The following is a 27,890-nucleotide window of genomic DNA, read 5'->3' as shown; positions in this document are numbered from 1 at the left end:
GATGTTAAAGTTAAATTTACTCTGTTCACATTTGAAGGGTCACCACCAATGTGTGAAAAGCATGACTCGCAGGCAAAAGCTTCTAATCAGATGAGATCTCGTTCACATGAACCTGAAACCATTAACGTCCACCATAGGAGATCCCAGGCTTTGGACACAGGACATTTCAACTTGACTGAACTATCTCATGTTAAAATGGCAGAAGTTCAGCAAAGGCAACGTGGTCAAGAAAATATTAAACACTCTGTTCGATCTCCCAGAGCATCAAATAAAAATGGACATCTCTCTACAAGCCAGCCTGGAAGAACAAGAAACAAGCCCAGCCAGAATGTATCTATGCCAGTGACTCCACCAAATGCACTTATGGGCCAGAGCTACCCATACCATCCTGTGCCACCTCAGCCAATTCAAAGGAAAAGCAAGCAAAAGACCAAGGATGGACATCAGATGTGCAAGGCCTTTCAGTCTTCAGTGAATGTGGTAGAGAAGGAGCATGTGAGAGATCTCCCCAGCATGGTATTATATGAAGGCCATGTTGGACACATGGTACAAAGACACGAGCACCATCATCATCATGAGCATCACCACCACTATCACCACTTTTACCAAACATAAATGAGGACCATTTATACAACACCTTCAGAGTATGCCTAAAATCCAGTAACCCATTATAAAAATGTTCTTCACCTGAAACTTATCTGATCCTTCAGCTGTGGAAGTAATAGCTAAACTTGTTGAGCTTCAACATATATGTTCTGGAAGTGTATAGAGAATTTAAGTGCACATTTTATGGACACAGCTGGAATATAAACAGAGGTCATCAAGCACTTCTTTCAACAAGACACTTTATGGATGAAGCCTAGTATAAAGTGTTCTTTATACATCTGAAAACTGAACTTATTGCACAGAAGCCTTTATCAGGGGAATCAGTACTGTCTGAGCTTTTTCAGACCCCTGACAAACAGCGTGCTACCTCTAGTATTATCCAGACTTTTCTTCACTGATGTAAAGAGCTATAGGAAGGGTGGACACAATTTACAAATCTCATCTGGTATTGTGTTTACATTTATACTATTAAAGTTATCTTAATGAATACTAGGAAAATTAGGTGGATTTTCCAACATATGCCTGTATGTTAATCTTCTGTTTAATATTTATATGTAAGGTATTTTAAACAATCTCTTTTTTTCTGTTCTTGCTGTTATTGCCTATTTTTTATTTTTGCTTCACTCACATGGAATCTATTTGCAGTGTTAGGCCATGTTTTGGAAATTGGCACTTGTTCACAGTATCATCGGAAAAAGTAAAAAGCATATGGCAACAGTTGTATGAATATGCATTTATAGGGCAGAAAATGTTTTAAAATACTGAAAACTTCCTATTTTGAAGTAAAAATATTCCCTGCTTATGGACTGTGTTAATGTTTTTCAATCATCTGTAGGTTATTAGGGCACAGTTTATTGGGTCCAGATACCATTCCTTGATATATATACATAACAGTCCAAAAACCTGTTACTGACCACACATCTTTTCTATTGTCGGCTTTAATGGAATAGCCATTCTTGAAGAAAATCATGGTAACCTTTGCAGAAGTGCAGATATTTAGTAAAGAGATGTCTTTGCTCATATAAGCTATGCCGTCATAATTTCTGTACTATTTACAGCAAAAGAAAACAGAAGATAAATCTTGCTTTAAATATAGGATAACAAATAACAAGAAACCACATTACTTTGAACATATAACAGAAATAAGGCAGTTCTTGTTTATTATTGATTAGTGGAATTGAACATTTTATTATTTTCATCTTAAAAGTTGGGAAGCATATATATATATATATATATATATATATATATATATATATATATATATATATATATATATACACATACATAAATGTATAAATGTATTATCTATACACTCAGGTATTTTATTTTTTTTTTTGCGTTTAGAAATCTGTGGTTGGCTACAAAGTGCTTTTTTATGTTTTTTTTATTCTTATGCTCATGAAGAGTTTTAGTGTGTGTATTTAGAACACATGGAAACCTGGCAATGTAATATTTAACCTGTTGTACAGACCCTATTTGACCCATTTACATCTTTTGGTGAAGCACAGGATTGCTTACTCCTTGGAAATTTAAAGGTTAGATGTTAATTGTGAAGTTTTTCTTTGTTGTATATGCACAAATATAAGAGAACTGTATAGAACCATTGGAAAACATTTATAATGTATAAGTAAATGAACATGAAGGTTTTATATATTTTACTCAAGGGGCTATTTCAGAATTTTCAGTATTAATGCAATTTTACCCATTTGCTGTGTAGAGCTGGGATTTGTGTAATACAGATCTTTGTGATTACTTTGTAGGATGACTGTCACATGACTTTAAGTATGTTACAAATCAGCCCATTTATAGCAACTTGTCTATTGGTCATTTATTATTAATTGTTTATAATTAATTAATTATTAATTGTTTGCCTGTCTATCCTGCGATAAACCAAATGGTTCACAAGCGCACCCAGTCCTCTAGAGTAAATTTCATAATTCTCTAGTGAGGCAGCACTTCCCCAAAGTGCAAGCAAAAAGAAGGTACCCCCACTCAAAAGACAATTGAAGCAGGGAAGTAGTCCCTATCAGATGATCAAACATTTTGTTGGAGCCTTTCCCTTCATCTGGTGTTGCAACAGCCACAATAAACAACATACTAGTAGGGGTTATACAATAAAAAGTGCAAAATTTGCTACATATGGGGCTTAGTTGTGAACTCAAGTGTGGTGCCACACTTTTGTGGTTTTGTTATAACTTGAAAAAAGGGCACCCCCCATCCCCCAAAACATTCTTTCAGTCTTCTGAATTACCTGTTTCAATTGCCTTTTGACTGCAGATAACTTATTTTTCCTTTCTATTCTGTCTCATTTTCAATTGCAATTTAAAGGACATGTCAACCCCCAAAAAAAGTTTTTGCCTAATAAAAGAAAACATAATTCTAAGCAACTTTCCAATATCAATTTATTAAAAATTATTAGTGCTTTAAAAGTTATTTGTAAATGTAATTGCGCCAGGATCCTCCTGCAAGAATGGTCTGTAAAATCTGCTGCCTTGTGTTATGTTGTTTCAAATGCCAGAGCCACCAGGGCAGAGAATAGACAGGACAGGCAGACACTGCTTCTAATAGCAGTTATATATACAAATAACAAATAACTTTGTCCTTTAGACAAAACACTCATTTTCTGTTAGGCTTAAATACAGTTGTTTTTACTTATTGCTTATTATTATATAGAGTCCCCCTCCTAATTCTTTTATAAATACTGTCTGCTTGCTAGGGCATCTGGTACAACAAAAAGTGATGTAATTCTAAACCACAAAAAAATTAGTACTGGTTATCTTATGTATACCACCAACTATATCATACTAAATGTCATTAAATATTAAGGTTAACTGCCCCTTTAAAAATTTTTGTTGCAGACTTTATCTTTTTAAAAGTTTTAGTCCTATTCTGCTTAAAAAATTGTCACTGTGCAAACATAAAGGGAGTAGGGAATCTAGAAATAATGTTTTGGTTTACTTGGAATATATAATATATTTAAAGTGAAAGCACCTATTGAATGCAATTTGCTGTAATGTGAATTACATTAGTTAATGACTGCCAATGTATCTGTACATTAACAGGGTTAAGTAGCAGTTTCTCTACAAAATAGAAATACCCCATCTCCTGTATGCCCCCCACCATTTGTAAGTGAGAATGAGAACAGGAATGCTAGTCGGATTACAAAAACAGTACCCAAATGAATACCCATTTGTATTTCAATTCTCATGTATTTTTAATAAAAATGTTATTAGAACAAACTCCACTTTTACAAAGAAAAAAATGTTGATGTTGAAAATACTTAAAGAGGTAGTAATCCCCTCGTTTCAACATATGTTGGATTAATATGGCTTGCGCTAACCATTATTTTTGTGTGTTTTAATGAATAAATCTCTACAGTTTTTGTGATGTTTTGCAAGGACAGGGAAGTAAATAAAGTGGAATGTTACTTTAATTTCATTTTTTAGATTTTGCCTTGTTTACAGGGGCACTGCTGCCCTGAGGCAAGTTGAGAAACTCGCCTCAGACAGTAGTACCCCCAGGCAAAAAAGCCGCTCCTGGTAACCTTAAGAGCCGAATATCGTTTTTTGTTTTTTTTTTAATCAGAAATTCAGCTCTGCTAGTGCAGAGAGCGCAACTGTGCCCTCTATACTAGTGATGCGGCCAAACCTGGACCCCCTCTGGTTCTGTAAAGGTAAGCATGGGGGGTGACATCTCAGGAACCGCCTCAGGGGCCTGAAACACCACTGCCTATTTAGTGCAAAGAACTAGATATTTCTTAATTAAGAAAAATAGACAAAAAGTACTTTCAGCACAAGCCCTATTCATTAAAATAATGTTTTTTTCTGACAAAAGCCTTTGGTGCTAATGCAGCAGTTTGACCAGACACAGTAACCTATGTCAACCAATCAAATATTCTAATTACTGTAAAGGACCAGTAAATGATAATTTCTTATTGGTTTGTTACTAGAGTTGGCAGTGTCGCACTGGGATGCCAGGGGCCCACCAGATAACATTAGACCATAGACCCAGTCTCCAAACTGTTTATCCTGCTGCCCTCACTTAGCCCATTTATTCTCCTAGTTTCTTTTGTTTAGATACTATATCTATCCTTCCATCTATTTCTCCTTTTTATTTCCATATAGAAATAGGAAATGACCATGTAACCGGTTTAGGTGCTGTAAATAAGAGGGCCCATTGACACCTGGGCTTACCAGTTTTCCTGGTGGGCCATTCTGACACTGATACCTAGAGCAAACTTTGTACCTGTGGCTACATAATCCAGTCTCCCAATTTCCATCTCCCAATAAGAATGTCATTTTATTAAATAAAACTATATATGGAATAAGAAAGTTGAAGAATAGGTTTTAAAATTTCTGCTAAAAAAAAGCAAAGACTTGGTACTTAGACTGGATAGGAAATGTGGAATAGTTAAACAATCATAAACACACCTTTTTCAACTTGAGCAAAATAAGTAGAACGTATGCTAAAAATAAATTTTGCCTATTCTTTTCATTTATTTTATTATAAAGTCGGAAGGGATAGTAACTTAGGTTGAAAAATATCCATTGAGTTTAGCCTTTAATGTCTAAATGAAACCTGCCTAGTTGATCCAGAGGAGGCAAAAATTGCATAATTGTTTTGATTCATCGCTTAGAAGCAATCCACTCCCATCTTCATTGTCTTGTGTATGCAATATTGGGTACAGCTGTCTTTGTACATATGGGGGTGGATTTTGGTGTGGAAACAAAAGTATGCATTTTCACACCAAAATCCGACCACTGTAGGAACTTAAAAGCCTTTACTATGGCTGACACTTTCATGCACAAAACAGTACAGATGGGAACAGATCAAAATATGCCATTGGAGAAAATGCCAAATGTCCTTACTGTCTTTTTTGTGATTAGCTGTGAGATTTTAACATTATGCCTGTCCTTTTTCATAGGTATAATGAACTTCTGCCTGTTTACCCTGATAAGCTCCAGAAATAACAAAATTAAAATTAATTGTAATTAATGCAGTTGGTAAAAAAGTGTCCAACTTTATTTCCCTTAAGTTTAACAAAGGCGTAAATTGCCTCTTTAATGCCCCATTTTTTTTAATGTGTTAGCTTTTAGCACATATACAATTTCTAGGGTGATTTAAGGATTCTCAGCTATTAATATGATATCCAGCAGGTGTATGCAGAAGTACTGCGATATTTTCAGAAGTGTGTAGTGCTTGCATTGTGATTAATTTCACCATGTTTATTTAACACATATTTTTATACTTACCATTTGCTGGTTTTGAAAGCTTTAAATGGCAAAAACCTGAATTGTATCTTACTTCATTCATTATTCTTACATAAATAGAGAATTCTTTTCTAGAAGATTTTTTTTTTCCTTTTTCTATCTTAAAATCGCTGAAACTGTGCAATGCAGCAACTGCAAAACAGAAGGTGGAACCTTTAACTGAATATTAGTAAGGGGAAGTAATTAAAAGTGACATTAGATTAGTGAATCTAAAAATAACAGGAATGTGGATCTGACAGAACCTAGACTTTGTGAAATATATAATTTACCTTTAAATAAGCCCTAGTATGATACAGATTAGACTAATCTAAGCAACATTTTAGTTGGTCTTTTTTTATTCTTTATGGCTTTTTTAATTATTAGTCTGGGAATTCTGCCTCTTTATGTCTTGCAATTTAAAGAGCTGTCTAGTTGTGGGGACTAACTCCAGAAAACAAAAAAAACGGTTGACTGTGAAGTTATAATTTAATCATTATTCATATTTATTTCTTATATTTCTATTCAGTCCCTCAAATATTTATTGAAAGAAAAGAACACCCTTTAAAAGATCTACGTAATTTCTTGTGCCTGATAAATACATATAAATCAACCAACTATTAATAAGTGGGTGCTGTTATATATCTCAGTACCCACATCTTTTTTCTAGAGCTGATCAGGGTAAAAATACACATGCATGTATAAATTATGAATGAAATCACGTAAAAAAAAATTCTGAAAGATAAGGAGTGCAAAAGAGCAGACAAGGGGTTAACTTATCTCCCCTAAACTTTAAGGGCCATGTTGCCTACAATAAATCTGCACTACTGTGTTTGACAAATTTCCTGAAAATGGTTTCCCACTGGAATTAATGTAAATAGCTGGTGGGAAAACATTTCCAGCGCTTTAAAGTTGACATATATGATATGCAGGTCAATAGCCCATGATTTAAGATTTGGGTGCTTTTGGGATATAAAGTGAGTGCTTTTGCCAGTACTTATCAATACGCTTGCCCCATTGGGATCTGTTTGTTTGTCATGGCTTTGAATTGAGATTTAATCATAATTGGATTAATGTCATGGCATTGGCCGTTCATTATAGATTGTATAGGTATCTTTACAGAGCAGATTATGTAGATGTCTATTGTGTGATGTATCATAAAGGCTTCATTTAAATTAATATTAGGTAACATAATTGTCTAAGAGTAATTTGATGGACACTCAGTACAACACATATGTAGAATGTATCATTCCCATTACAATTATACTGATCTAATGTAGCCCCCAAAAGTTCCTTTTATGCAGAAACAACAAACAAATCATAATTGACTTTTTAAACTTTTTTCACATTGCAACAGTTGCAGACTTTTTAAAAATTCTGTTCCGTTTATTACTTTACTATTAATAAAGCCAGATAGATTCGCAGTCTGCTATGTGTTCTCCTATGTCATTCTGTATGGCACTGATTTCTTTTATTCTTTTTTGAAGATGTTAGAGTCTTATTTTGTCTTTGTACTCTGTATTGTACTCAAAGGGTTAAGTCTGCATTTCTGTTTTCTTTACTCACAGGTTTCTTACATTTACTTACCATACCAATTTACCACTGAACAACTTTGTTTAACCTGTATTTATATACCCCCTGGTTTATGAAATAACTGAAAACAAATGTATGTTTAGCTGTAAAAAATGACTATTTATATTAACACTGTGTGATGCATTAAAAAATGATTTTTTACCATGCAATACCTTGGGTTGTTCAACATTTCTTGAACTGACTATGCTGCGTGTGTACCAGTTGGTTATAGATAAAATGTTCTGGAAAATTGGCACTGAAAACTGGAACTGGAACTGCCACTGTATGTTATCTTCACATCCTGCTGTTCTGATAGCTGTGGGTGCTTGCTTGAAAAGACGAAACAGAAAGGTGGCAATACCATATATTGCTACTTGTACAGTATCTGTCATTTTGGCCCACAGGCCAGTGTATGTATATCCATATATATATATATATATATATATATATATCAGTCCTGATGGTGTCTGCACTCCAAGGCTTTAGTATTCTGTGGGGTGCACAGCCAAAATCTGAGTATTTAGCATGAAATAATCCATGGCCGGCACACCCTTAAAATTCAAAAACATTTTTTTATTGAAAACTCATTGTTTAAAAAACAACGTTTCGGTCCTCATTAGGACCTTGATAAAGGTCCTAATGAGGACCGAAACGTTGGTTTTTAAACAATGAGTTTTCAATAAAAAATTTTTTAGAATTTTAAGGGTGTGCCGGCCATGGATTATATATATATATATATACACATCAACGAGGGTACTGCACTCACAGAATTTTTTAAAAAGGTTTCTTGAAAGATTGACATTTTGGTATAAAATAAGAAAAGAAAATATAACAAGATCCCCTACTGATAAAAAAGTCATAATGATGTCATCACCACAATATATAAATAACCAACAAACATTACAAAGCTTAATATCAACATATCATTTAGATTGCAAGCAATTCTTTACTCCTTGTATCGATTGTTGGAAAAAACAACATACTGTTCTTCAACTTCAGATTTTTCTTCCGCTTCTTCTTTTTCTTATTCTTAGTGCCCCCCATTTTTTAAATGCTTTTCCTCCAGTTTTAGGGGTAAAACACACAAACTCTCCACACTTCTTCATCCTATAGCAGAGCAGGTTGCTTGTGCTTTTCTAAGCGATCCCACCCTTCGACTTTTTGTGGCGCACTCCGAACACCCCATTTTTCCATTTACTTTGGACAGGAAAGATTTTCAAACTGCTGCCACTCTTACAGCTTTGAGGCTACACTCCCCAAACTTGAATCACATAGTCATGAGGTCAACCTTAAAGGACATGTAAAGCCTACATTTGCCTACAGTGTAAAGAGAGAAAAAATTGAAGCAGACAGCTAGAGCTGAGTTTCTATGGGAACCAGCAATGCCATCTCTTTACTGGCTGCTAGACTGGAGGGCGTGTTTAGTAAACTGAGGTAAGAACAACTGAGCATGCCCACAAGCCAACAGCCAAAGCAAATTCCTGAGGGAGGGGGCTGAGTAGGTTACAGGAGGAGAAGGAAATCTAAGTGAATAAGGGGATGCTGCAGCCTTACTATTAACCTCTGGACAACCAGAGTGGCAGGTATTGAAACATTTCAAAGAGGCTGTTCACTGATTAAATATTTGCTTGTGGGGTTTACATGTCCTTTAAATTGGGAAATTCAACCTGCTGCCATTCTCACAGTATTAACACCAGGGTCCCCAAACTTTGCTGAGTAAAACATTTTTTCACCAGGTAAAACATTTTTTTTTCTGACAGGGGCTGTTCAAATTCAGACTGTTGTTTAAAGGTGACCATCCCCTTTAAAGATTAAAATCTTTATTTCATTTTACATTTTGACAAAGCCAGCAATGCCTTCAGAGCAGGGGTCCCCAACCTTTCTTACTCGTGAGCCACAGTCAAATGTAATAATAATTGGAGAGCAACACAAGCATCATAAAAGTTCATGGAGGTGCTAAAGAAGGGCTAAGCTTGGCTATTAGGCAGCCTCTATGCACCCTATCAGCTTACAGGGGGCTTTGTTTGGTAGTAAGTCTTGTTTTTATTCAACCTAAACTTGCCCCCAAGTCAGGAATTCAAAACATCCAAGGGGTTGGTGAGCAACATGTTGCCCCCGAGCCACATTAACAAATGTGTATGTATCTAGGTTAAACCACAAAAATATTAAAATAACACAGATGATTTTGAGGTATTGACTTTTCTGAAAGAATTGCTTGGCAAACTTGATCTGCACAAAATGAATGTTAACAGTAGTGCACAGTTGCGTAAAAGAACAGTAACACCAAAATAAAAAAATATTTTGATGTAATGAAAATATAATGTACTGTGGCCCTGCACTGGTAAAACTGGTGTGTTTGCTACAGCAACACTACTATAGTTTAGGCAAACAAGCTGCTGTGTAGCTTAATGACTAAATGGCTACCCCCATGGCTACACAGCAGCTTTGTTTATATAAACTATAGTAGTGTTTCTGAACCAAACACACAACTTCTACCAGTGCAGGGCAACAGTACAGAATATTTTAATTTAAAACCCTTTCATTTTTTGGTGTTACTGGTCCTTTAACACAACTAGCTTTTAGTTATTTATGTAGAAAATTGTAACAAAACTAGGTAATTCGTGGACGTGAGGGTGTGGGACTGCAAATACACTTTCTATTTGTTATGTCTTAAATAGTTTTGCAGCTGTTGCTAAAGTTAAGGGGAGATGCAACATGTAAAATATAGGGTAGGCTCCTATTACTACCATATTCTAAGCTAAATGTAGCTGATGAGATGGATGCTGGGAAAAGTTATTTTAGGTGAGCGACAACCATTAAATCACTTGCATTCCAATGGAAACATAACAGTACTGAAGTACCAGTTAGGGGCCTATTTATCAAACTGTGTAAAAATGTTCTTACCACTTTTTTCCCCGTTGACTTCAATGGGTAACTCCATAAAAATTATGGGATAAAACATTAATATACAGTATATAATAAACATATATTTAATTTTATACAGCATTATAAATAAATCACTCTTGTGTCATTTATAACTTTATGCAGCAAGGGGGGCTAACCAAGATTTACTTACCAGAGTCCATAATTTCATGTTTTACTTTGATGATATGAATGATCTATGCTGAATCTTAGAGCATAGATTAAACCCTTTACTCTTACTGGAAAAAATAACATGCTGCATCATAATAGGTTACAACAGCACAATAGTTAGGGCATTGCTCTCTGTGGAAATTGAAAATTAAATACTACTGGAGGCCTTTATAAAAAAATGTTTAAATTGAATATAAGAAACTTGATTGATAAAAATGTCAAAGAAAACTTAATTGAAGCAAATTCACATTTTAAGTTATGAAAATGTTTACAGGCATTTATTTCCTGGTATTTATATAGCACCAACACATCAGTCCCTGCCCCAGTGGAGCTTACAATCTCTGTGTTTTTTGGAGTATGGGAGGAAACGCGAGTACCCTTACGAAACCCATGTAAGCTTGGGGCCAACATACAAACTAATTTATTTAATGTTATATGAAAGACTATTAATAAGTTAATTTAGTACACACATGTATATTAACAGCAATGATTTTATGTTGCTGTGGGCATTTCCCTTTGGCGCCCTACCTCAGAAGGAATCCTTAGCCAATGAATGGCCTTTGATTCATTTTTGTTAGGCTAATGCTCCACAGGGAGATTAGTCACCTGAGATAAATCTCTGTTTCCACAGAAGATTATTGCCGATGGGAAGGCACTTTGGGGAAATTATTTGACCATGGTAGCAGAGATTTATTGCAGGCGACTAATCCACCCCACAGGGCATTAGCTTAAAGGTGAGGTGACACATAGACATTTTTCTCTTAGGCTGAAAGAAGCGGATCCGCTTTCCTATGCTTCCCGTGTGCCTGCGATGAAAACGGCAGAATCAGCTTCCGTGCACCAAAACGGGACGGAGTGGAGTGTAGGTCTGGTTGTAAAAGCAGCCATTTTTCGGTAGACCTAGGCTCCGCCGCAGATTCTTTAGTTCAGGCACATGGGCAGCGTAGGAAAGCGGATCCGCTACTCTTAGCCTGACAGAAAAATGCAGGGTTGAGTGAAATGGATTTCTGCTACGTGTGACCTGTTGAGCTATGCCGTTGGGTCAAAAGACACCAAGCTACTGCCTTACCGCTAGATGTACGACTAGTGGAAAATCAACTGTCGGCAGAAGGGGAACTTGGTCTCGGCAAAACACTGCAACAATTGTCGACAAAGCCAGCATCCTCCCTCCAGCAGCAACCATCAGCCCTAGCTACCGCACAGTCTCCTTTACAGGAAGGAGATTCCCACATGTTTAAAGGACGGGGGCAACGTGGCCACTTAAACCTCAGAGAAGTCAGCTCCCTTCCAGTAAGGAATTGCCTGTAGAACCTGTACTACCGTGGCAAAGTACAGTATTGCCAGATGAGATTGCTTTACCTCCATTTGCCACTTCTATTGTTTCCCCTCCATTAGACGCAGTGGCGTAGCGTGGGCTTTCGTCGCCTGGGGCCGACCGGAAATTTGCCGCCCCTCTATTTAGTTATTCTTAAAAAAAATAGACAAAATAAAAAAAGCAGCATTAAATTTTTTTTTTTTTTGATTGAATTTGAAATGCGGAGCGCATGTCATAATTGTCAAAAGTGGATTCAGCTGTGCGTCCGTGGCTGCCCATGGTGGCAGGGCCGCCATCAGAAATCACGGGGCCCCTCCCATCAGTACAGGACACACAGACATAAAAAGTATTAGGGTCACCCTACCACAGTGCCCCCTAACACTATGCTGGCCAGGCCCCCCTAACGCTATTCTGGCCACGGTCCCCCCATACAACTGCCCCATAGACAGTACCCCCATACACAGTGCCCCCAATTGCCCCATACACAGTGCCCCCCACACACATTGCCTCCAATTGCCCATAGAAAGTGCCCCAATTTTCCCATAGACAGTGCCTCCAATTGCCCCATACACAGTGTCCCCATAGACAGCCCCCTCCACACAGTGCCCCCAATTGCCCTTAGACAGTGCCCCCAATAGGAAGTGCCCCCATACACAGTGCCCCAATTTCCCCATACACAGTTCCCCCATAGACAGTACCCCCCAAAGACCTTGCCCCCCCCACAGAAAGTGCCCCCATACACAGTGCCCCAATTTCCCCATACACAGTTCCCCCAATAGAAAGTGCCCCCATACACAGTGCCCCCATAAACAGTGCCCCCAATTGCCCCATACAAAGTGCCCCCATACACAGTGCCCCAATTGCCCCATACACAGTGTCCCCATAGACAATACCCCCCAAAGACCTTGCCCCCCAATAGAAAGTGCCCTCATATACAGAGCCCCAATTGCCCCATACACAGTGCCCCCAATAGGAAGTGCCCCCATACACAATACCCCACAAAGACCTGGCCCCCCCCATGGAAAGTGCCCCAATTTCCCCATAGACAGTAGCCCCCACACAGTGCCCCCAATTTCCCCCATAGTACATACCCCCAACAGACCATCGGCGGCGGCTCCTTCTCTCTTACAGGCAACAGGCGCTTCTATAAGGTTGCGCCCCTTCTGATACGCCGCCCGGGGCTATGGCCCCCTCGGCACCCCCCTCGCTACGCCACTGATTAGACGGTTCTGATATGGAATGAACGTTTGCTAGAACCACAGCCACAGTAGCCGCCAAGTAAAGTATTTGCCTCCCAGTGGTAAGGGTGGAGGTTTATGGAAAACAGGTTACTGGGACGACTCTCATTCTGAAAGAGTTAATACCCCCAGAGCTCATTAACTATACCTCTAATTTTATTATTAAGTGTATCCATGTGGATGTAAAGAAATACCCATAGTTAAAGGAACAGTAACACCAAAAAATTAAAGTGTATAAAAGTAACTAAAATATAATGTGCTGCTGCCCTGCACTGGTAAAAGTTGTGTGTTTACTTCAGAAAGTCTACTATAATTTATATAAATAAGCTGCTATGTAGCCATGGAGAAAAGGCACAGGCACATAGCAGATAACAGATAAAACACTATTGTATTCCACAGAACTTATCTGTTATCTGTTATGTAACCTGTGCATTTTCTCTTTTTTTCCAGCTTGAATGGCTGCCCCCGGGGCTACACAGCAGCTTATTATATAAATTATAGTAGTGTTACTGTAGCAAACACACCAGTTTTACCAGTGCATTATATTTTTATTACTTTAAAGCTCTTTCATTTTTTTGGTGTTACTGTTCCTTTAAGGGAAACTTAAAGGTTAATGAGTAGCCAGTTTCCCTTTGTGTTGCAGTGGCACTCTGTCTGCCTACCCGTGAGTTACTGGGAAGGGATTTGCACTTTCTATTCTTCTCTAATACCAACACCTTTCAAGATAAAACCTGTGTGTCCAGATGTACCAGATAAACTGATCCCTAAAGGTGGCCACACATGTGGCGATCTGACAAGATCGTCAGATCCGGCACTAACCTTCAGGGCTGAAACAGGCAGATAAGGAGGTAGAAACAATAAGATTTCTACCTCCTTCTGCCGATTCAGCGCTGAAGGCAGATTTTGGTCAGGCGCCTTCTATGGCCCCCAGGGCCAAACGATCAAATTTTTGTTTTTTTTAACTACACGCTCCCCGTTATCACCCACCCGTAGGTGGGGAAATCGGGTGCAGATCCGCTCGCTTGGCGATCTCAGCGTGTATGGGGACCTTTACTCACCAGACATCTTTAGCCAGGCAAAGCGCCTGAAAAATGTCCCAGAAAAAAAGAAGAATAGACAAGCAGGACTGGGTTTCTAAAAATGGGACTGAAGGTAACTTCTCAGGTTTTACCTGTCCGGGATCCCAAATATCCCTGTGAAAGACAGGAGGGTAATGGTATTGTCTGTTTAACTGTTAACACAATACTTTTTTTTTTGTGAAAATATACTTTATTATAATAAAATGTATTTGAATTGTAAACAATGGGCATGTTGCAACACCAACGGGCGTCACTTTGTGTTTCAAACACTTCATAACAAGTTCAGTTTTTTTTTTATCTTTTATGAAACATGCAAAATAAATAGTATGAGCACAGAAAGCATTGAATGCTGGCCACATGGTACAAAATGCTGGTTACATTTATACATTGTAATGGTTCTGATGTAGAATTGTCAGCAACAAAGGAATAGATTCGACTCCAAACTTCCCTTCTGCTGATCCCCACTGCGCCAAGCCCAACACCTTGCTTATTTTACCACAGCAGTTACAACATTGTAAACAATTAAAATATTTAAGAAGATAAAAATAAGGCAAATGAACATTTTTACCAACATGCACCCAACATAAAAATCTGCTGTTATTATTATTCCTAAGAAGGGATAAGCGCTATTATCATACTCTTGCCAAGGTCGCTACTTTGGCCTTTTGCTCTCCCCCTTGTTATGCTCGGGCAGAATGGCTCCAGACTGCTTAGCACTCAAGCTTCGAGTCCAGTCAGGAACACAATACTTTCTTTCTGACTTTAGAAATAAACATCGAGAGGACCCAGTGTTGACCAAACTCTATGACAAAGTGGTAAAAATTCGGGACAAAGTATTGGTACCTAAAAGTGTTAATCTTTTTCCTCATTTTGTATTGGATAATGATTTATTTTACAGGATGTAAAAGAATACACAAACAGGGGATGTATGGAAACTGATCGTTCCTAGAGAGTTAATAAGGGCTGTGTTTAACTTAAGTTAAGTTTTTCTGTCCAGGTATTTCAAAAGATGTGGATGCATTTTGTGCCAGTTAACCAGCCAGATAAATCCAAAACCTACCCCTTTTATACCTTTGTCTATAATGTTCCCTTTGAGGGAGTGGGTGTGGATCTTGTTGGTCATTTGGAACCTTCTGCAAAAGGTCAAAAGTTCATTTTAGTAGTTGTTGACTATGCTAAGCTACTGCTAAACAAGTGGCTGCTAAACTTTTTGAGCTGTTCTTAAGGGTTGTGCTACCTAAGTAAATGCTTACCGATCAAGGGACCAATTTCATGTCCATGTCATGACAGAGGTGCTGGTGCTCTTAATGGTAAGGCTCTTAAAGGTAAGGCTGTCCTGGCAGTTACTCTGCATGACTCTGCAACAGTGTGTCTCACACATCTTGTGTGGGAACCATTATCCAGAATGCTTGGGACCTGGGGTTTTCTGGATAAAGGGGTCTTTCTGTAATTTGGATCTCTTACCTTAAGTCTACTAAAAAATTATTTAAACAGTAATTAAACCCAATAGGATTGTTTTGGCTCCAATAAGCATAAATTATATCCTGGGATCAAGTACAAGGTACTGTTTTATTATTACAGAGAAAAAGGAAACCATTTTAAAAAATGTGAATTATTTAATTTAAATGGAGTGTATGCGAGATGGACTTTCCGTAGTTCGGAACTTTCTGGATAATGGGTTTCTGGATAAGGGGTCCAATATCATGTTTGTGGTGCATATACCTCTACTTAAAGCCAGTGAATATATAAATATATGACATGGATCTTTTTGGCAGGTCTGTATTTTCTCAATCACATAATAAATAAAAATAATCATGTTTGTTATACATGCAATATTTATATTTATGCAAAACATATTATGACAGTGCTGTCCAACTTCTACGGTGCCGAGGGCCGGAATTTCTCTAGCATACATGGTGGAGGGCCGCTAATGGAAGCCAGTTTTGACCACTCCCCCTTTTGAAACCACACCCACTTCAAACCACACCCATTTTATCACAATGGTGGTAGCACAGCTAAATCCCAAATGCTTGGTCCTTACTGTGGGGGTATCAACCATCCTTCATATGTGAAAGAATTATGTCATATTAAGATATACCCTTAAATTCCATATGCCTCCTCCTCCCCTGTGGATAGCAGAGCAACCCCCAGTACATAATTACACATCTTAGGGACCATTTAATGGCTATTTCCAACTGCTAACAAACTCCCACAACAAACCCCTGCCAGGTTCACCTCCCACAAGCAGCATAGGGCAAGCAGAGTATGGCACACAAAGGCAGCATTCTGCCTGTCCTATGCTGTCTGTGTGTGCCATACTCTGCCTGTCCTACCCTGCCTGTGTGTGCCATACTCTGCCTTCCCTATGCTGCTTCTGTGTGCCATACTCTGCCTGCCCTACCCTGCCTGTGTGTGCCATACTCTGCCTGCCCTACCCTGCCTGTGTGTGCCATACTCTGCCTGCCCTACCCTGACTGTGTGTGCCATACTCTGCCTGCCCTACCCTTCCTGTGTGTGCCATACCCTCCCTGACCTATGCTGCCTGTGTGTGCCATACTCTACCTGCCCTATGCTGGCTGTATGTGCCATACTCTGCCTACAGTACCTATGTCTGAGGTGTGAAGAAGTGAACAATGGGGGTGATTACAGTCTGAGCCTGAGGTGTGAACACTGCAGGGGGTGAACAATGCAGGTATTAAAAGGTGTGAAAAACACAGGGGATTACATATTTAAACAATACAGAGGGATTACAGCCTGAATCTGAGGTGAGAACCATGCAGGGGGCCAGTTAATCTCAGTACTGATACCATTTAATGCTTACTCAAAGGTAAACCATCAAAGCAGCCAGACAGGTGGGGGGCCACACAGAGGGGGGTCGCGGGCCGCATGCAGCCCGCGGGCCGCCAGTTGGACAGCACTGTATTATGATATAAAATGTCTTTATGACAAAACTCTACACTTTACTTGACTAGTACTGGGTTTAATTACTATCAATACCAAAGGAGTTAAATAGTTCACATTATTGCTTTAGTGGCCATACATATCCAGATTCAGTTTCAATGCCACTGTCTGATGGTCCGGGTATGTCACTCTGGGATGGGCGTCTGAATACTCCATCCACATGTCATACAAGTAACCAGAATTGTCAGCCTGCTAGCAAAGTTTGCAAAAAATGGATGATGGCAAGTTTATGCCCTTAATAGTGGGGGAATGTAGAGACCACTGTTTGAAATGTTGAATGTTCCCTCTAAGCTGTGTGCTTGTGCATCTTTGTCTATGTGAAGAATAAAATATCGACATTTATTATGACAGCTTCCTGTCAGTCAGGCCCTCAGATCTCCCTACAGAAGAGGTTTTTGGTATATAAGAGCTACATAGTTTGCAAAGAGTGAAGCTTTGTGTTCTGTAGTAAAACGTTGTGTTCTATAGCACAAAGGTCAGGGCATTTAGACGTTGGTTCTGGCAGATTTCCTGGGCTAAGGGTTCCATACATAAAATATGCCCTTTAAGTGTCACCAACATGGATTTTACAATTCCATATACCATACCGCAATGTTTCGTCAAAACAAGTTGCAGACTGAAAGGAAAAAAATGACAACACTAAAAGGTTAAATTGTTACTAATAAACTTGTACAATAATGACCTGACAGTGCCCCTAGGTATCACTGAATAACCATTTGTGTTTTAACCATTCTATGACAAAGATTAGCACACGTAGGGTTAAAAGTAGTGCAAAATAATCCAATCTACACTTAAATTTGCTTTAACTTTGATCTTATACCCATTAGGATCTAGTATTTCTCAACTACTACTCAAGTCTGGGAATATCTGCATGTTAATTAAACAACCTCCCCCTGTTAAAATATTGACAATCGTCCTGTTTTAGTGTATATAGAATATGGAAAGTTTTAAGATGATGTATTTATTTGTTCTGTGCATCTGGTGTGAGTAACAGCTTATGTCATGACATTTTTTTTAATTTTTCGTGCGGTCATACACTAAAGTAAGTAGTTTGTAAGTAGTTCATCTAGCTGGATTTGACTAAATGCTTTATTTATTCAGTAGCAGAACTGTGCCAAGAACCGTTCTGATAATTAAAGTTTTATAAGTTTCTAAAGTATGTGTGCCCTTCATTTCAAACACATGCATCGTTTGATATATAATTACCATTTTCTCAGCCTTTTCCATTTTTACAGTAATTTTTTATAGTAATAAGTAGCCTGAGTATAAGGAGCGGAACTGCCGTGTAGCAAGATTTACTGGGCACCAAAAATAGAATGCAAATAAGAAAAGGAAAGATTTACAGATCCATTTTGTTCAGAGTTTGGAAATTAGATTTTTTTAACATGATTGTTACATATTTATAAGCAATTTTCCTGTATACAAGAATTATACATTTCAGTGATATAGTCTGCTCTGTTCTAACTCACTTACTAATAGGCATCAAATCCTTTCTTAAATCTGTCTGATGTATCTGCTAGTACAAACACTTCAGGGAAAGCATTCCAGCTTCACAGCTTTCACTGTTCCTTTCCCTTTTCTTTCCTTAGTTGATATGTCACAAACAGCTTTTTCCACATACCCTTAAAGGGTGAAGACATACAGAAAAAATTCCTTCCTGACTCCAAGATGGCAAACAGACCAATCCCTGGATCAACTTGTACTAAGAGCTATCTCCCATACCCCTGTATTCCCTCACTTGCTAAGAAGCCATCCAACCCCTTCTTAAAGCTATATAATGTATCAGCCAGCACGACTGATTCAGGGAGGGAATTCCACAACTTCACAGCTCTCACAGTAACAAATCCTTTCCAAATATTTAAACGGAACCTCCCTTCTTCTAAACGGATTTGGTGCCCTTGTGTCCGTTGGAAGGACCTACTGGTAAATAAAGCATTAGAGAGATTATTTTTTGATCCCCTTATATATTTATATATAGTTATAATGTCACCTTTTAAGCGCCTCCTCACCAGTGTAAACAGACCCAACTTGGCCAAACTTTCATAACTGAGACTTTCCTTACCCTTCTCTGGACCCTCTCTGATTCAGTAATGTCCCGTTTAAGCACTGGAGACCAAAACTGAACAGCATATTCTAGATGGGGCCTTACCAGCGCTCTGTAAAGAATAACACCCTCCTCCCGTGAATCTATACCCCTTTTAATACAGCTCAAACCCTTGTTTGCCCTTGCAGCTGCTGCCTGGCATTGCTTGCTACAGCCAAGTTTATTATCTACAAGGACTCCAAGGTCCTTCTCCATTATGGATTTGCCTAGTGCAGTCCCATAAAGGGTATAAGTGGCTTGCATATTGCAAGACCTTATATTTATCCACATTAAATCTCATCTGCCACTTAGCCTCCAAGATTGCCAGTTTGTCAAGATGTGTTTTAGGATTTAAAAAATCCAAGGTGCATTTTAGGATATAAAAAACCCAAGGTGCAAAACTTTACATTCAATTTCATGTGCCACCTAGCTGTCCAGATTGTCAGCTTGTCCAGATCCTCCTCCAAGGATGACACATGCTGGATGGAATTAATTAGCCTGCATACTTCTTGTTATCAGCAAGCTCAGATACATTGATTACAACACCCTCTACTAAGACATTAATGTATAAATTGAATAAAGGTTGACCTAATACTGGATACATCCCACTAAATATCCTACTCTTAAGTAGTGAATTTACGACTGACAACCACCAACCTACTGTACACAATCCTTTAGGACTTTTAGACATGCTCATTTTAATATGTACATTCTTCTTTATATATCTTACTGATGGGACCATACCTAACAGATTCATTCAGGTTAGATGCTGCATGTAGTGGCTTTTTGGCATTGGTTTTTCTAACTGTGGCATGCAACCGCCCTGGGAAGCTTAGAAATATCACTCGGGTGGAGAGTGCAGGACACTTTAGTAAACAGTAGCTTAAATGGCAGTATACACCTTAAAAACACATTTGCTAAAAATTAGTTCCCAACACCTGTGTGAGGGGCGGGAAGACGGCAGAATATTGTCCCACTTGGTGTGCTCTGAAGTATGGCACCTGCATGGATTATCATAGAGCAGGTTTTTGTTTTATTTCATCTATGTGGCACTGCATGTATAACTGACTAAATATTCTGGTGCTTTAAATATGAAATTTGCTCTGCATTTATACTGGCAATATGGCATATTTCTGCAACCTTTATGGGTAAATAGACAAAAAAAGGTGAGGCATTTGGTGTGGTGAGCTCTGCACCTCCATACCTGTTTCCAGATGTCAGGTAACCTTGATTTAGCTTTGTATAGTTATTACAATTGCAATTTGCTGAACATCACTGAGACTCAATTTGGGATCCCTACAGTTAAACAATCAAAAGTCATAGTTCAATAGCATTTTCTATTGAATCAATGCGGGTACCCTGCGGATATGATTTCCAGACCTGGGTATAGATGCGGGTCAGGTGGTGGGTCTTATCTATATTTCTTATCTTATATTATCTATATTTTACTAATTTAAACATTTTTAAATATTTTTTTTCCCCCACCCACTTCTGATGATTCCGCTTCCAGTTTGCTGCAACAGCACTTGATGTTTAATGGTGATCAGCGGATTGGTTTGTGGATAAGGGTAATGTCGGTAGTGGGTCTGGTTGGTAGTGGTTCCAAGTTGGTAGAAATGTGGATTATGGGACTGCGGGTCAGTCTGGGTCGGGTTTGGGTTTCAAAAATTGTTTCTGTGCAGTACTCTAATTCCAGTTTTCTCTCACAACAAAAAACACACAGGCTTCTGACCAAATTCACCCTTGTGTGTGTGTTGTGAGAATGTTGTGGGGACCTTAGATTAGAATGTCTACTAGGACAGGGACCAAGCTAAATAATGAACAATCCCTTCAAGGGCAATGACACATGGGACATTTTTTTTAGCTTATATTTTCTGGTGTTCTGTCTGTTTAACTCATCCAGACAAAGCAGTTTTTAGGTGGGGTGAACCTCTAGGCATTTCTCTGTATAAATCAGCAGCTAAGGACTGTTGCTTGGCCCTCAAAATAGGCTGAGGGCTTCCAGCTGGATAGCCTAAAGGTATTTTAGTGTACATGTTGATGCACTTGAGCTACTGAATGAAAATGCAATTTTAGTCACATCAGAGAAGCTTGGGGGTTTCTTGGCGCACTTTTTTCTTGCTATAACAATAAACATCTGAGCACCAGGAGCAAAATTCCACTCCACTGACGTGACTTTCATTTATATTTTTGCTGTTAATGCAGTTGAACCCTATAAAAACACTGGTACACCAATGCTCTGTGATAAATAGGGAATATTCTTTAAAATACCTTTGGAAGTTAGATACTTTTCTCAGTTACAGTTGTGATGACTATATCTTAAAATCAGAGAACAAGAGTTATTTAAGCTGAGACTGTAAAAAAAAAAATGTTTTTTGGGTGAATTTTGTATTGTTTTCAGTGTAACAGTTGCAGACAGAAGGTTAGGGTAGGAGGAGATAAATGTTTTTCGTTTTTTCTTTCCCCTTCTTAAGAAGAAAAGAAATGATATTGACTTAAATGTGGGAAATTTAAAAGGAGCCATATGTTCTCACTTTGTGCTTTGTTTCTAATAGATAGGCAGAGATCTTTGAAGTGTGGATTGGCACAGCAGGGAAAATCCTCCAGTAAAGAGAAGATTGCAAATGGGGGGGCTGAGAACAGAGAAAGGATACAATATTAACCATGCAGCCCAAAAGACACACGAGAAAATCCAATGATAATGTACATCTGTTTCAGGGAATTTATAAGCTTTGAACATTTTTATGTGCTGATAAGTGGATCCTTCTCTTGCCATAACTTAGAACTTCAAAGCAGATTTTGTGGATAATGCAAATTGCTGAAATATAAGATTTTTCTACAAAGAGGTTCTGAAAAAAGAGGAATTAGGCCTAATTGATGCAACAGCCTTTAATGTGCTGTGCTGAAGAATGTTACAAAATTGATTTTTTTAATGAAATGTAGTCGTGTATCCTATCTTTCAGGAACTTTGCTTTGGCTGCAGAGCTCTGTAAATCATATAATGTATTTCTCACACTTTTTATAGTTAAGGGCAAATTTTTATAAATGAAAACATCAGTCACAGATGTGATGTTTTAGAGGGTAATGCAACAGTCTGCCATTCCTCTGGATTTTAGGAACAGTTGTTTGTTGTTGACAAGAAATTGGTACCCTTACAGAGAATTTCTGCATTTGATACAAACATTTCAAATTGACTATAATTACAATAGTAAAAAGGTAATTTTCTAACAGATGTTAGGCCTTGTCCTTCCCCATCTGTCCCTGTTTCATTCTATTACAAACATGTTCCCACATAACAGACTGAGTCCTGGGAATATGTATAATCATAACAATTTTCCATTTTTTATTAAAAATGATTCATTTAAAAATCTGAATTTCAGCTCTTTTACTTACCAGGCTTTTTGCTGCTCCTGATAACCTGCAGTGCGCTGCCGCCCAAGGCAAGTTTGGCCTCATGGCAGCATCCCTGCCTGATATAATTTCTAATTCACAGTCTTTTGTAACATTATTTATAAAGAAATCCTAAATTACCTAAAATATTGATGATGCATGAAGATACTTGTTTGCCTGCCCACACCTGGCAAAATGTAATCTTTTCCTACAGAATGGTGAAAAGGTTTCAAGTTATTACTGTCAAGTTATTCAAAATGAGTTCAATCAATTGGACTTGTTACATAGTTACATAGTTACATAGGGTTGAAAAAAGACCATTGTCCATCAAGTTCAACCCATCCGAGTAAAACCAGCACACAACCTATACTAACCAATCTATACACTCACATACATAAACTATATATATACACAACCAGTAATACTAACTGTAGATATTAGTATCACAATAGCCCTGGATATTCTGCTTGTTCAAAAACTCATCCAGGCCCCTCTTAAAGGCATTAACAGAGTCTGCCATTACCATATCACTAGGAAGGGCATTCCACAGCCTTATTGCCCTCACCGTGAAAAACCACCTACGCTGCTTCAAATGGAAGCTCTGTTCCTCTAATCTATAGGGGTGACCTCTGGTGCGCTGATTGTTTTTATGGGAAAAAAGAACATCCCCCAACTGCCTATAATCCCCTCTAATGTACTTGTACAGAGTAATCATGTCCCCTCGCAAGCGCCTCTTTTCCAGAGAAAACAACCCCAACCTCGACAGTCTAACCTCATAGCTTAAATCTTCCATCCCCTTTACCAGTTTAGTTGCACGTCTCTGCACTCTCTCCAGCTCATTAATATCTTTCTTAAGGACTGGAGCCCAAAACTGCACTGCATACTCAAGGTGAGGCCTTACCAGGGACCTATAAAGCGGCAAAAATATGTTCTCATCCCTTGAGTCAATGCCCTTTTTTATACAAGACAGCACTTTATTTGCTGTAGTAGCCACAGAATGACACTGCCTGGAATTGGACAACTTGTGATCTACAAAAACCCCTAGATCCTTCTCCATTAAGGAAACCCCCAACACACTACCATTCAGTAGATAGTTGGCGTTTATATTATTCCTACCAAAGTGCATAACTTTGCACTTGTCAACATTGAACCTCATTTTCCAGTTAGCTGCCCAGTTTTCCAATTTTGTCAAATCGCTCTGCAAAGCGGCAGCATCCTGCATGGAACTTATAGTTTTGCACAATTTAGTGTCATCAGCAAAAATAGAAACATATGTAATCCTAAAAAATGTTTTTTATTTCTTGAGCTAAACAGGACAAACAAGGAGATTGAAGTTACTCCTTATCTGGTCCTTGAGAGGTAGAAAAATGGATTACTAGTATACAAGCCCCTCTCTTCACCCTTTGGTGTTGCTGTTATTTAAAGGAGAACTAAAGCTCCGCTCCTCTCAGAGCCTCCATCTCTTTACACCATCCACACCCACTGCGCTCTCTCGTCTTAAACCTTTCTATCTTGCTGCTCCTTACCTCTGGAACTCTATCCCTGAATCCCTCCGTAGGGAAAACTCACCCACTCTCTTTAAGAAAAAACTCAGCTGTTACCTTCTGGAGCACTAAGACATTATTTTGCCCAGTCCTGCGCTTAAGGGCAAATGCCCATACCTGATGCACTCTTACCTTCCAGTTTGTGCCTGTATGTTACCCAACCACTCAGATTGTAAGCTCTACGGGGCAGGTACCTCCTTCCTACTGTGTCTCATACCACATGGCACTTATATATATATATATATATACATATATGTATTTATTGTATTTATTTATTATATCACTTGTCCTCCCTGTGTGTAATTTTGTATTCTGTAAGACTGTACAGCGCTGCGTACCCTTGTGGCGCTTTATAAATAAAGTTATACATACATACATACATACATACATACATACAAAGCTTAGCAGAGAAGTAGGCTAGAAATGCTGCAGAATAGGTTTTAGAGGTTTTTGGGTTCTTTGCCAGCCCAAGTTGACTACAACCCTTTACCAGTGAAGATTTGTATCCATGGCCGGAGCTAGGGGTAGGCAGAAGAGGCAAGTGCACAGGGCGCAATGTAGGGGGTGCTAGGCACATACCTCTTCTGTCTGCCTACCACAGTCCAGGCCCTTGAGTCCAGAGCATGATGACCCCCACTAACTGCATGTCATTGTCAACATGTGCACGCTCACAGGGGCCGGTGGGTTTTCTGGCTGGGTTTACCAGAGCGCCTATCTGGTATGGGCCAAAGATGCTCCTAATACTCCCTATCTTCCTGTCTTTTTCTGCTGATTCACAGCACATGCTCTGGACTGCTATTAGTTACCTAAGCTTTATAGAATATGAAATTCAAAATAAAAGACTGATCAGTAATTGATTTAGATTCAGATTACATGACAGGTCTGGAACCTGTATAATTTCAATCAGAATTTAATAAACAGCTATGAAGCATCAGCTTATATGTCAGGCAAACTGCATGATTTACGACAACCCCTAAGCTTAGTTTTTCACCAGCTGTACAGAGCCACTGAGCCAGTGCAGTGTGACTGGCACTCACAAAATTGCCTAATAAAACCCAAGCTGGCAAACTTCTGTGCAGCCTGGATCTCGGCCTGGATCTTTACTATTAGGCTGATGTCCCATGCAGAGATTAGTTGCCCAAGCTAGATCTCTGCCACAACGGGCACCTTATTTCTCCTAAATAGCTTTCCTCTGGCAACAAAGGGAATCGCCAGTGGAAAGGCCAACTCATCGTTTCGATTTACTGAAATTACGCAAAGTTTCCTCCGGCAGGCAACTTCGTGAGACTTTCCACTGGCGATTCCCTATGTTGCAGGTGGAAAGCCATTTAGAAGAGATTAGTCGCCCATGATAGCAGAGATCTAGTGTGGGCAACTAATCCTTCCATGGGACATCAGCCTTATAGGGCTGTTGTACATCTAGGCTGGTGCAATAAGTTCAGTATAAAAAGTTCAATATTTTTAGCCATATTTGTTTTTAGACTTTAGTTCTCCTTTAAACAGCAGTCTATTATGCAGGGGAATTATTTTTGCAATCAGTGTTGGAATGGGAACCACAGGCATGCCAGAGAACTTGACCTGATACCAAGGCCAGCCAGCCAGAGCCCTAAAACCTTTTCATTTTATTGGAAAAAAAAAACCCTGGTAATGGGTGATGGGTAATGTTTGAGAAGATCATTGTTCAAATGCAACTGATTAATTCAGCCTATAAGGCACTGTTTTTTGCCCAGTTACTGATGTCTATGGAAAACATCTTATACATAGGGATATCACAGCAACCCGATTAACTGCTTCCAAAAAGACACATTATTGCTAGTACAAGATGGGTAAGAGCACAGTAGCAATATAGACAGGCTGCATACACTATGTGCAGGCAGAACTCATACTATATGGTTGTTTGAGAAATCTATTAGTTCTTGCTCCTATTTACACAAATTCTTCATGAGAAACTCCCCCTGCCAGATCTATATAATTAACAGCCTCCCTAAAATCTACTGCTTACCTGTGGCAATAAATTTGGCATCAGTAATTTCCCTGACCCCATTACAGTATAACTAAGTATAACTTAGAAAAGGTAGAAAAGAGTTAAGGCTCTGTGCTTCAGAAAGGGCAAAGGGCCCACCATGGAAAACTCCTGGTACAACTATAAATGGTATTACATAGTTAAATGGGGTTGAAAAAAGACTAAAGTTCATCAAGTTCAGCCACCCAAATGAACCCCAGTGCAAGTTTCACACACATAAACAGATCTATCTATACACTCACTTATCGGAACCACAAGAACTAAACATGGATTGTTTGTGATTGAAACAATTGCACAAGTCCTATCATTGAACTCATGTTAACAAGGGAATGTACTATCCCTTTAAATAATGGAATTTCAATCAAATGTTACTACTTCACCATTCTCACTTTCCTCCAACTTATTATGTTAGCCAAAAGTTTGGTCTCCTTATGTGTGCTCACATGGGCATCTGTAGAAATTATGTTTGGTGGTAGGGCAAAAATGACATATTGTAAAGTTTGGACTTACATATGGATGCTATAACTGTTCATCCCTATTCAGCCAGATCACTGTACAGAAGCTTGGCCCAACACTGCTTTGGGTGAAACACAGGTCAAATGTGCTGTTTTTGCTTGCTTTTCAATGTATGGCCAGAGTTTGTTGAAATGTAAGTGTACTGGGTAACAAAGCACCATGCGCCATTTTTATTACCTTTCCCAGGGGAGGGGGTGCTGCAACAGACTGACACTCACATATACACAGCATGTGCATCAGGCACAGTTAGTGGGAGCTCAATTGGAGAGTGAATATGACAGCGAGCAAAGGGCTGCAGTGGGGGCATCTTTGGTGTGCAGACTGTGTGGTGTGTGCCTGGAGTGTGAGCAAGCTAGGGGGTTACCGAGCAAGAAGGGCACCGAGCAAAGCAGTATTTGCCTTGGGTGCAAATACTACTAGGTACTGCTCTGATGTGGAGTAGGAAATTCCTGGGGACACCTAGGAATAAGGTATGATGGTGGTGCCCCACTCTGTTATTTCCCTGTCCCATTATAGTTTTAACTTAAAAGGACTAAAGCACTAGGCTGGGAAAACATTTTTTGCAATTTGATCCACTGGAGGGTGCATTGGTACCCTGCAGTGATTCCATCTTTCCTTGTCTTTTAAGTCTACTAGAAAACATTAAACATTAATTTAACCCAACAGGTTTGTTTTTCCACCAGTATGGATTTATGCAGCTCAGTTGCCATCAAGTACAAGTTGAGAGAGCTGTAAATCAAAAACAATAATTTATTTCTATTTATTTTTAATATGAATTGTTGCATGCAGTTCTCTGAAACGGTAAGATATGTATATTGACTTATCACTTTTTAACAATACATGGCAGAATATATTTTTGACAGTGGTGTAATGACTGCGCCGGGCCCTCCTGTAAAAAAATCTTTGGAAGGGCCCTGAGCAGAGAATCACACCCAACCGGCTCTCTTCCCACTTTCCCCCCTCTCCTTGCTTGCTGACACATCCGCCCGCCCTGCCGCATCCCCCAAACCCTTTTGCATATAAATTCCTGCTCCCTCCCACTCTCCTACCAGAGACCCTGTGGTGAATAGAGTCCGGGATCTGCAAGCAGGGTCTGCTTCCTTTATTGTTACGCCACTGATTTTTTATCTATTTAGGTTTAGGATATACAAATCTATGCATCTCATGCAATTAACCAGCTTTTGGCTTGTATTGTTTTTTCATTCTATTAGATCAGTGCTGTTC

The 27,890-nt window shown here is 38.9% G+C and overlaps 1 protein-coding gene across 2 annotated transcripts in view; it reads left to right on the top strand.

Moving 5' to 3' along the window:
* nkd1 (naked cuticle homolog 1) overlaps nt 1–7,594 on the top strand; it is an 85,922-nt gene extending 78,328 nt beyond the window's left edge. The window contains exon 10 of one of the 2 annotated variants that reach the window (XM_012961126.3): nt 38–7,594. In XM_012961126.3, coding sequence (XP_012816580.2) covers nt 38–615 — 578 coding nt within the window. In that variant the 3' untranslated portion in view covers nt 616–7,594. 2 annotated transcript variants of the gene reach the window in all.
* The last annotated feature ends 20,296 nt before the right edge of the window (nt 7,595–27,890 follow it).

Source organism: Xenopus tropicalis, chromosome 4 (genome assembly GCF_000004195.4).
Source record: "Xenopus tropicalis strain Nigerian chromosome 4, UCB_Xtro_10.0, whole genome shotgun sequence".
In the NCBI taxonomy this organism is placed as follows: domain Eukaryota; kingdom Metazoa; phylum Chordata; class Amphibia; order Anura; family Pipidae; genus Xenopus; species Xenopus tropicalis.
The sequence above is the reverse complement of the archived record's forward strand: the minus strand, read 5'-3'. Positions and strand labels throughout refer to the sequence as shown.